Source organism: Rissa tridactyla, chromosome 6, assembly GCF_028500815.1.
Source record: "Rissa tridactyla isolate bRisTri1 chromosome 6, bRisTri1.patW.cur.20221130, whole genome shotgun sequence".
Lineage (NCBI taxonomy): Eukaryota > Metazoa > Chordata > Aves > Charadriiformes > Laridae > Rissa > Rissa tridactyla.
Window position 1 is genome coordinate 26,819,787 of NC_071471.1, and position 12,340 is coordinate 26,832,126.

Genomic DNA, 12,340 nt, shown 5'->3' on the forward strand with positions numbered 1-12,340 from the left:
AGTTTCAGTTACAGGGACACAATGACCTATCTGATTTTATTTGCTATTTTGTTAACATGATTTTGAGAAATCACCAGAGATCATTCCTTTTAGAGTATTTTTATTTGATAGGTTTTCCACAATTGCGGTCGAATACCTATAAACATTTTACTGTTGGATTTACCATCCAATTCAGCATTACTGGAATCCCTCGAGGCATATCCAAAAACAAATATTAGAGAAAGAAGATAGCGTCAGTTACTAATTTTGGCTTTGAATTGATACAATTAAAAGCACAGAATGATCATACCAGAGAAACTCAGAATAAGGAATGAGCTGGAAAACTAACATGTCCTGTCAGTATCTAGCAATATGTGAACGGATTCATAAAACTTATTTCAGGGAGGTCAAAATTACATCAGAAACCAGACAGAACAGATGTGAACCCATCCTGTGTATAACAAGCTGCCTACCAGTCTTTGGCATCTTTTGGTGCGACGACAAGAGATCTCAAAAGCCCCAGCGGCACCCTCTGGTAAGAGATGTGGGTGGAAAAGTACTTTTCCTGAGGAATTTTTTGCATTTTTGTTCTGACTTGTAACAAAGCTGATGACCGAGTCTCAAAAACCTTCCTTGGAAAGGGAATCGCCAGTCTCCATGAGGTTTCTGCCAACAACCCGGAGAAGGCTGCATTTTCTGCAGCTGGCAGGGTCAAAAGCTTAACCTCAATCATTTACAGATAACAACTTCCATCGATGGAATAAAAGCTACACAACCACAAAATGCTTGTCAGTGGTTCAAAATACCAGACAAACACGTGAACATGAGCATAAGTTGTTTAGAACCTAATCAGGCTATAGCTAACCAAGAAAAATGAAAGCATTTAGAATTGTTTAGGCTTAGTTATACAATAAGGGCTAAAGCAATAAATCTTGGGTTTATGGAAAGGAAGATGATCTCACCACAATATCCATATGTACACCCACCTGTGGAAATTCTAAGACACGGGTAACTGTGATATAAAGCACTTATCCTTAGTGTTTAAGGCATTTATCTGTAGAGATTTAAATTTTGACTCCCAAAAATATTTAAGGCAGACAAAGTACAAAAGAAAAGAACAAGATGAGTACTGCAAAAACACGATCCAGATAAATTTACTAAAATAATAGGTCAAAATGTAAGGGCTACATGTTACACAATCTGAACAGAAGCCCTCAATGAGTAATTTGCTACACTTGTTTCAAAGCCTTCAGAAATAGGTTGCAAAGGACTGAGACTTTTCTGAGCCCAGATGCAATTACTCAGGTAACCGCCTTGTGTAAGACTTGCTTCCTGTCCCATAGCTCAATACATACAGCACCATGAACAAAACAGTATCGGCTTCAGATGGGAAAAGTCAATAGCCTCCGAGCCTAGGATTTTAGCAGGTAAACCAGCGAGGTCTTACAACATTTTAAACCAAGTTTAACCCAAGCACCAGCACGACTGAAGTCTTTCTTACCTGCTCTACTAAAATGTTCTGGTCCCTAACAAGAGGCTACTGCTGGCCCTTATTCAATCCGGAGATGCGATGGTTCAGGGAACTCAAAAATCAATTTATTTTAAAAAATGCAATCCTTTTACCCACATTCCATTCTTGAAACGTTATGCTTTATCAGTATAAGTTAACTGATGTAGGAATTAGTTGGCATATTAATGAGCTGCAAATTGCCACAATTTCCCAGGGAAACCACCTATTTTCTTAACTGCTTCACGCTCTTTTATATTTCCACTTCTTTCTACCTCCTTTATGTTTACTTCTATGTGACTAAATTAATGAAGAAGATTCAGTTCATTTACTTTGATGCATTTGCTCTCTTGGTTACCATGGAAAACATTCTATAACAAAGTGCTGTTGGATATAGAAATAAGATTTCTTAATACAACCTGAGAATACAACTAAAGTAAGGTGAAGGAAATAAGCTTTGACGGATTTCCATCTTAAGTGAGGGAGACTAAAGGGAGACTACAATTTGAACTCAAGAACTGAATAAGGCAGAATATGAAGACTACTGTCACAAAAACAGGAACTGAATTAACCACGTTAAGACTTCACACACACTGACTTAAAGAATAAATATGTTTTTGCTGATGGATTATCATCCCTTTGAGAGGCAGGACAAAAAGCAAGTAATAGCACCCCTCTTCAAAGTTCATACAGGGTTCTCAGGGCTAGTACTTCTTTTTCAGATATATTATATTAATTGATCTAAATTAAGCTTTATTTTTAATATATTTTTCATACAAATATCCATTTATTAAGTTCAACAGTGAGTAAATGATTGTATAAAAATGCAAATACAAAAATACTATGGCTACAGAAAAATCAGAAAAACACACTAGCAATATCGTGAAAAAGCTGATTACCTGACATATAGGGATCTCTTCTGGCTGGTTCGCAAAGATCCTGATCCTGAGCTAATGCTACTGTTCATCATCTGTTCCCGTAAATCATGTATTTTAGCTTCAAAACGACTGTATTCTGTAAGAAAGAGAGGCATGGCAATTAATTTCCTCTGAACTTTAGCAATTAAATTACTCACAAAAACGTTGAAAATCTCAGACAATAAGCAGTTGTTACAGCTTTTTTAAGTACAAGAAAAAAAACCTCTTAAACCCCAACATTAAGCACCATGTTTTGCACTTAAAGTCTATGTGAGGTTTTACAATTATCAATATTATTTGAAATAAAATTTAAAATAATTTTGATTAGGCAAAGCGAATAAACAGAAACACACATCCATTTACTTAATAATTTCATGGTTTTGATCTGTAGTTCACAGTAACTTTTTTTTTCCTAACGAAAACAAGCATTTCTGCTAACAATTATAATTTTTATAGTAATAAAAAAGCCTGATACATGTAAGTTTTAACCCATAACAAAAAGAAAACTTCAGAACATACATCTGAAATACAAGTTTATAATCAAGAACTATTTATATTACCTTGTAAATGTTAAGAAACGGGAATTAAACGTGTCTGAAATAATACTATTGAACAGACACTTTAAAATTACTGGACTTGAATTAGATAAAGAATTTGGTACTACGCAGTGGGAAACATGAAAAACATTTTCTGAATTAAACAATGTTCCCATGGGAGCTCAGGAAAGGAAAAAAAATCCAGAATTCTGGCATGAATCTCGATCCACTTGTAAATGGCATTAGAGATTCAAACTCCCTCTGTAGAATTATGTACAATGTTAATCTTGGAAAAACAGATTGTGTTCTTAAGCAGCACTGTGTACTAATAAAACTAAGCTAAATGCATTTGATTTTAGCTACAAAGGCAGGCAATAAAATAGTAATAGCTTCTTCAGGACAAACATTTCCTGAAGTGAGGTACTTACATGCTGTCAGCATAAAACATGAACTCAAAACAAGTAAGTTTTTCCTTCAGTTGAATAGTTTGGACTTCAGGATCAACAGATCCACTTGTAAAACCTTTCTAGTTAAAGGAAGCGTCCTGCAGCCGCCACCTTCGCCAGGAGACCACGTGGTGCCAGATTATAACAAGTCAACACTGGGAGAGCCCGGGTGTGTGCAGCAAGGAGCTGCTCAACTGGGTAATGTGGTGCTCTTCCCAGCTGCACCCTTATTCCCTGCAGGCATCAACTTTACTCAGGAAATGTAAGAATGATAAAGAGGGCACTAAAATGCAAAAATCTTGAGGAAATCTCTAAACTAAGGTTCCTTCAACAGTCACCTATATACTGTGAATTATTTATCATATTCCATTCTGTGGCACTTTCTCCCCACACACTCAGAGAGCGAGCACCAGTGCTTACACAGACTAACCAGAGAAGAATTAAAAAATATTTAATTACAGTAGAATATTCTGTGAACCAGTTTTCTGGTATATCATTTCATTCATCAAGGTAACTATCAATCTGATGCTCTAGCAATTAGCAACTATAATTAACTCTATCCAGATTACAACAATATGAACAGTCTCTTAAATAACACAGACTTTTATCCTTTAAAACCAAAAGCAAGTAGTTTTTAAGATACTACATTAGTTTTTAAAACTGTGTAAAGAGCCTTTTTACAAGTGAAGTCCAGATCAAATAATTTACCAGCACTAAATCAGACCGATCTCTCATTTGACAAGAGAAACAAAAAACATTATTTCCACCACTACCGGTGCTATCACTAATAGCAAAAGAATTTAAGATGACAGGATGGTAGGTAGCCTAACAGGAATGTGAGAAAACGACATTTTTCAGAACACAGTACCCCTTAGGGGAAGGGCCCAGATGCAGAGACAGAATAGTCTACTCCTGCTGTGCTACTACCGCACTGCATGGCTTTGGTTAAGTCACCTCATTTTGCTCATTTATACCTAAGAAATTATCTTTTAAGCCTCTCACCTGTTTCTTGGGTATTTTGGAAGATTAAAGTTTTAAACTTCAAACATACTACAAGAATGGTAGCTGAGATTTCTGACATAAGAGATATTTTTTTTTATGCCCCCTGTGAGAAAGGAAAGTACGCATGGAAAAGACCAGATAATCCAAGCATTTTCTTGTGCTACAGCCTGTTCAGTACTAAAAATATCCGCAGTTCTTTGCAATAACTACTGGAAAAGACTACAAATTTCTGTTAAGAAAGTATCGTGTCATCTTCTGGAAGAATCAGATTTCCTCCTATATAGCATGTAGTACGTAAGAGAGTTAACAGGGGAGGCAGTTATTCCTCACTATCGCTTAACTCTATCTTATGTATCATCTTCAGGTCTTGCAGTTTTCTGGAGTAATTTAGTTTTTCTCATCAGAACTGGGAAGTAAGTCCTGAATGAGTGACAGGGACATCTGTAGGAGTAAGAAGGAGAATATTTGCTACATGGAGGCTCCTGCCATACCAATAAAGCAAAAAAGGAAAGTAACAGGCTGGGACTGAGAAGATTCTGTGTTCAAAAAGAAGGGGTGCTAAGAGATGCCATATTGAGGAAAAGCTGCGCAGATGGAATGTGGTGAGCTCCTTTGGTGTCAAACAAGCTAAAAATTTGAGTTACATGCCTCTTACAGAAGGTTTTGTGAGGAATAGGATGGATAGAAATCTCAACATCATTGGGTTTGGAGCTGAAAAGTACACGGGATTTTAGTTCTTGAAAAAAGAAAGCTTGGTGGTAGATACAGTGGTACTGAAACAAATGCTGGGGACAGAAAATTAGACAACAGCAGGACTCTTGATAGCATCAGTAAAACAGTATCAGTTTGGTACCCAAAGGATCAGCACCCATCCCCTGTTGACTAATTAGGCTTGGTTCAACTTCAGCGTTACACAGCAAAGTGCAAGCTCTGCTAATCTGTCTAGAAGAGGTTATATTTCTATCTCTATGATTAAGAAGAGTTGGATATCAACTATCTTCAGCACTTTGAGGGGTAACAGGCAGCAAGACTAACACGAAATGCAATAAAATAAGAACATAAGAATAACCGTATCTCTTCTTGGCTAGAATTTTCTCAAAGTTTCCAATAAGTTTAGGGGCAGGGAAGGAGTAGCACCTGCCACGATAATATAGAGCTTTAAGAAGCGCAAGCATCTGCTGCTTCAATTCATGGCATTTATCCAAGAGCACATCACTACCGCCACCAAAGGAAAAAAAAAAAACCCAAAGCCTACTCTGGTTTACACGTAATCAGTTGTTAAGAACATTGGATAGATACATCTGGGCTCAAGTTTAAACTTCAAAATTATACTGGATAAAGCAGATGGTGCAAAACTAGAATAAATCTGCTCTATTTCATGTCTGCAAGTATTGCACAGCAACGAAGAAAAAGGAATAGGAACAGGGGCGAGAGGAGGGGGGCAAGGAGTGAGAGGGGCGAGATTAGATCCTGGAAGATTCCTCTGCTCCTGAGCTCCTACAATGACTTTACCTAGAAAACTGTAACGTTTACTTTAACGGAAATCACAACTTCGAGAAAGGGTCTGAGCAGTGAAACTCTCCTGGACTGCCTATCTGGTAGGAAACAAGAGGACAGTAATAAACAGAGATACATGGTGAATAGTCTATATGGGTAGTGGAAGAGAAAAAAAGAATCTGCAATGAAAATTTATTTGGTCTGCAATGCACATTCTAGCAAATGAGGCAAAAGGACAGAAGACTGCAACAAGGGATGGAAAATTCAGCAAGCAGTACAGAAGAAAAAGCAACTCACGGAAGCATGGGTGTGTGCACAGGGAACAGATGGCAGCACAGCACTGAGAAGCAGAGATTCTTACATATACTGAACCCATGAAGAGCTGAAAAAGTTCACTTTAATTATAAAAGAATGCCCCTTGCTTCCCTCTTCCCATCTGTCTGTGGAAAGCCCTCCTTTCGCAGGACCCATTGGATCTGTCAAAGCAGGACTCTTGTGTTAACAATTTTATATAACTACTGATTTATATTCTTTTCTCCACTTCAAAGTATTCAATTTTCCTTTTCACGGTGCCTCCAAACTGAGAAATGGAGCCTGGTAGTAAGTTAGAACAGCCACCACTGGACTGATCTTGTACTGACCTCCTATTTGTTTTCCATTCTATGCTTGTGAGGCAGGACGGCCACAGCACGCAGCTGACTGAAGTTGTATTTATGAGTTTAGTCACGTACTACTACCATCCCTTGATTATCTATACTGGGATTTGATAAATTCATGTTTTGCACATCTTTTCTTGATACAGACTGTAGTATAAGCTTCAGTTAGTAGAGGAGATTGCGGAATACAGCATGTTGAGCACAAGCACTCAAAAACATTAGCAAAGAGATTACTTATTAAAATGTATGGACCACAACATCATAAATCATTTCTGAGGAGATATTACTTTGCTTCAATGCTTGTCATTTTATATTAACATGACCCGAGAGAGACCACAATGTATTCCACATGCTATTGGTGGCTTTCATGCACTCTAATGTGTAATGAGCTTGTACCACGTTAATCGCTCGAAAGACTAGGCCATGGAATTTCAAAACAGATCAGAAAAATTGCATTTGTATTTAGTTAAGAACACCTCCTGCAGAGCCTGCAAAACACAGAGACTAGGTCCAGCCACTGCTGACATAAATGTTGTGGAAGGTTTACCACATATTCACAACTTGTAAATGGCTGAATTATTCTTCAAGGAAGACAAACCATTTTATCTATTATATTAAAGAGCAGGAGCGAGGTTTTAAAGGATTAAAACATGTGTAAGCCGCCTTATAGCGTCTATGAGGACTATATATAGCAGAACCCTTCTAATCTTAATAGGCCTGATTTTAAAGGTACTTTAATTGACTAATCCGATTACTTGCAAATGAGTAGAACCAGGCACACAACAAGCAGGAAGAAGTTTGGAAGACTGGAGACCCCAAAACAGGGTAAACATTTATTTTTATTTTTTTTAAAAGAATTTTTCATTTTATCAAGTTGGGATGTACTGATCTTTAAACCACCTTTGGTTAAGACAATCCATGTTCTCAGCTACAAAGCAAGAGAAGCTCATCCTCCACATACAAAACAAATACTGAAAGCTAAGTTTTGCAAAAGCATTATTGCTTTTGTGCTACTCCAGCTGGACTTTTACAATATATTTCAAGACAAATGCTCAGAAAATAATCTTAGCTTACACACACGGAAGTGCTACCATTTCCCAGAGCTTATGTATTCTGTTTTAAATTCCACCAGAAAACAGTACATAGATGACGTATTACAAACAGAAAAGTTTGTCAAATACTGGCCATTGAAAGGTGAGCTCTAACAAAGCTTTCCCCCTGCCCCCCGTTGTTTTGTTTGTTTGCCTGCTTGTTTTCCTTTTGATTCACTTGTTTTAAAGACAAGAGAGAATGAAAAATACAAAGTTGTCTTACTTGGGTCTTGTCTTCAGTAGATTAATACATTCATTCAGAACAAAACCAAATACATGAAAATCCACCTAAAAATCTGGCTAACAACGTATGAGGAGTTTTGATTGAACTATAAATCAACAGGAAATCACTTATTTCCTTTAGTAAAGCTGAAAGAAAAACGTGTTTTAACCCTCTGTATGAACAATATAAGTTTAGAAGCAGAGGTTTTAAGCAACCTTAAAATCTTCTCTTGATGTTTTGGCTCCACCTTCTCCTAATCTCACACTGATCCACCCAATCGCTTAAGAACATGGAGCTAATCTGATCACTTAACCATCTTACTACTCTTTCAGAAAAGAGGTGGATACGTAGAGATGGACCTGATCAGCTGAGTTACAAAGAGACGACCAGTGCAGATTCTAAATTCTAAATAACAGGCAGCTGATAACCCACATGAAATAAAGACTGCTGTACTAGCTAAAATTATAATTTTATTTTTTATATGTCAGGTGGAACCTTGAGAAACAGAAAGTGCTGCTACCCTTTTCTGTCACGACAGGCTTATCTGAATTTTGTCCCTGTTTTGGGGAAAGAATCAGGTGACCAGTGAACGACTGCTGATGCCACTTTGCCTGCTTGCTTTTTCAAGGCCCTCCAAAAGCAGGCTTCACAGTTAATGTGTATGGAATTACAGTTATACCTATACTTAATTGCCCAGTTCTGATTTAGTAGCATGTAACTACAAAAAAAAGTTTAATCCACAAAATTATTTTCTATTCCACTTCAACCAAATATATTTTTCATATTTTTAATGCATTTCTTTGGCTATTTTTCTTGTTTTTAAACACTTACCTGCAGTCAAGCTATAATACAGTTACCATAGCCTAATGCCAGGTTCTACATTTTCAGAATAACAAAATCTAACCTTCCAGAAATTCTGAATTTTGAGGCAACACTACTATTATGTCATCCTCAAAACAAGTAAGAATGTTTCAGATGACCATTTCATCTGAATAGACGTAAAAATGGAAGTGTCAATGAAATGAGTGGAGAGCCCTCCAAGGGCTGTAAAAGTCCTATACTTCCCCCTTGCTGCTCTTCTCCTGACTACGTTCCCTTCAAGCACTGAGAATCCCATGATCCTGTGTCCCTGATAAGTAGCATGGTCATAATTCTGACTACCTCTGAATCCCCAGTCCCAGGACATACACATATATCCAAATTGCCTAGAGCTTCCTCTCATTCTTCCACACTAATATCGCATTTTTTTTCCTTGCCACCTTACATCTGCAGAAAACCCAAAGAAGGCAGACGACACTGTGGCACTGAAGTGTCTCTGCAGAGCCAGGGAGCAACAGGAACATGAAAAGGCTCAGAAACCTCTGTGAATGAAAATGGCTCATCAAAATGTGTTTGGGTACTGGAGCAACATCACTTTCTTTGAAATCGATGCAGGTCATGGTATTTTGTTTCCAGTGGAGCTCACAGTAAAGCAAAATCCCTTTTTATTCATCAATGATGCCTAGAAAGGAGATAGAAATATGTAGTACAACTGGGGGACTAAGGAAAAGCTTCCAACTAAAGAGAAAAATGAGAGTGACATCCTGACCACACATGTGTGTGTGTGTGTTTGTACCACAATAGTATGTACAAGTACAACCCAACAGGTGAGTCAACGGTTTACAATAGCTCCTAGGTAAGTTGCAAGATACAGCATGGAATCTACAAGGAGCAAGCAGAAGTCAATTGACTACAATCGTGGTAGTACAGAAGTGGTGCCTGATGCGTGAGTCACTTTTGTAAACAGGAGAATACCTTCACATTCCCATTTGGCTTTTAGCAATCCCAAAGGGTACAGGTCAGCTGCTGAAATTTGATTCAGTATAACAGGAAAATTTTTAAGGCATCTGTCAAATTTACTGAACATTGCTGGAAGCTAAACGAATGCCCAGAAGGATATTTTTAAGAATAAGATTACATCTGTTTTCACCCGATCCTATAACCAAGGAATATTTGGAGATTTAAGGGAAAAAAAGTCAGCAGTTATGTAATTTGAGCCTGGATACAACAGCAGCAGTATCAGTCAGCCACATTATCCTACGCCAAGTCCACCAACTAGTGTTTGATAAACCATGTTGTCTAACTGGTTTTGAAGAGACAGATACGAAAACTTCAACCCATTCCATGATAGGGGTTTTCCAAAAATTAATTTTTCTACAGCCTACTCAGGCTTTTCCATGACAGAACTGCTTGCAAAAATCCTCTTTTCCCAGAAATCTGAGCAGAAAGACAAATGGACAATTTCTGATACAGCTAGTGTGGTAGGATGTAAAAACACAAATTAGCATTCCCCACCACATCTATGAACATACAAACTGTCATATACAATTACAAGGAGTGAAGTGAGCTGGTCCCAAGTGTCTTCCAACTGCTCCTATCACACGGAATCTATTTACCCAGTTATAATGAGCCCTGATGGATGTCTAAAATCACCTTGATCTGTCCTAGCTGTCAGCATCTTTTACAAAATCCTGCTGGATTTATAAATATAAATAAAATACATATGCAATACAAGCAGTTACAACTGATGCTTTTCATTTTTATGAACATATTTGAGAAACGTCAATGATGAACGATAATTTTATGAACTCTTCATTTTAATACTTGTTAACCTTTTTTTCAATGGCACAAACAAAAAGCAGAGATGATTTTATAGATATGTTTCATATTTTTTCCCCAATTTAAATAAGTGAGGGGAAGAGTACCCACAGCTATAATTTAGGAAAGCTGAAAATGATCAAAGAACATATAAACACTTATCAAGTACACTTAATCACATGGATGATATTTTCTTTTTGGAAAGTCAAATCTCAAATAGCCTGCTTTCCTACGATAATAAACAAACAATAACCTTTAAGGGAATATTCTCTTTGCTAATCTCTAAGATATGAACAGTGCGTATCTGATCCAACTTACCTCCCACACCAGACCTGAAAGAAGCTGACAGCTGGAGTTCCATGCAATCTCTTTTTACGAGGAGTAAGAAAAAGGCAAGCAGAGATGTCAACCAGACTCAGACATCAGTAACTAGACCTCTCTGAGGCAGGCTGGCCATGTGTCAATTCATACTTCGTCTCGAAACCACGATGGATCTCAATCTCCTAGTTACACTTTTCCTTCATGGCATACTTCAAAAGAGTAGAGTAAACCCTAACATGCTTCCAACATCTTCACTCCAAATGGAGATTTTAAGCACTATTTCAGAAAGGCAGACAGCCATGCAGACCAAACATATTTAAAAAAAAAAATCCTTTCTTTAAATAATGTGTCAGATGTCTGCCCATAATCTAGCATAATTCAAGTAACATCTCCCACATGCATCCTGTCAAATGGGCCCTATAAACTCTTTGAGAACTGCACTCTTAATACAGCTCAACTGCATGCAGTCTTTGTTCTGAATGCTTCAGTAATCATGAAGGAACGAGTACAGCTCTAGGTTTGAAGTCTTCGAGTGACAGTCGTTGAGAAATTTGTAAGAGGCAGCGTATGTTGCTCTGAGCAAATCTCTGTGCAATGACTCAAAATCCCATCAGTCAGTCAAGCACCTCAATACATGTTTAAAGAAAGTACATTATCTGTTTGGACAAGCGGTAATGAAGAAAGCTGTTATTTCCAATGCAGAAAGAGCAAGAACCATCCAAAATGCTCATTTCTCTTATTATAAAAGGGAAAGAGTTCTGACTTTCAGAGTATGAAGGGATTCTTTTGTTTTTAAAGCCTGAATCCCAGAAAGGGAAGAAAGAAAAACTGCTATTTTTGCACGAAGTCTGGATACCTCTTTTGGCAAGGGGAAAGGACTCCTAGAAAACAAATCCTGGAACAGAGCAGTCTACAGATTGAACATGTGAACGTGATGCACACCCTCTCAAGACAATACAGGCATTGACAACATGGGCTGGCTGCAGGGATTTGACCATGAACCAGACACAAACAAATCAGTTGGCCTTATTACTGGCAGAGTTCCTGGGTCAGTGGAGATACATGATGTTGATGTGGGTGGAGGGGGACGTGAAAGCTAATGTTTCAAAGACTTGGGGAGGACACGATAAGAGAAACATGACAGAAAAAAAGAAAAAAGAATGAAGAAAAGTGTGCTGCAATCAGCTACCGAACAATTTTAGATGAAGGCAGCAGTCCTGCTCAATGACAAGTCCTGATAAACACCTAAACTTACCCCTTGCCAGTACTGTTAAAGGAAAGGTTTAACCAGACAAGTCACTGCAAGCAAGATTTAGTGATGGGCCATCCAATTTATCAGAATCGGAGAAAGCTGTTGATCATCACAGTTCATAATAAGACACCAAAAATGACTTCTTATATAAACAGTAATATATGGGTTTAAAAACAATATATATAAAGGTAAGCACATAATTTTAGACTATTGAATTTTTAAAGTCTCAAATAGACAAAGGCATTTGAAACGTGCTGCAGAAATACAAGAGGACAA

At 37.6% G+C, this 12,340-nt stretch overlaps 1 protein-coding gene across 15 annotated transcripts in view; it reads right to left on the minus strand.

Moving 5' to 3' along the window:
• The window catches only part of DLG1 (discs large MAGUK scaffold protein 1), a 162,005-nt gene that overhangs the window by 25,601 nt on the left and 124,064 nt on the right, over positions 1 to 12,340 (minus strand). For all 15 annotated transcript variants that reach the window (XM_054207240.1, XM_054207241.1, XM_054207237.1 and 12 more), the window contains one exon: positions 2,386 to 2,500. In XM_054207240.1, coding sequence (XP_054063215.1) covers positions 2,386 to 2,500 — 115 coding nt within the window. The remainder of the gene's footprint in view (positions 1 to 2,385; positions 2,501 to 12,340) is intronic.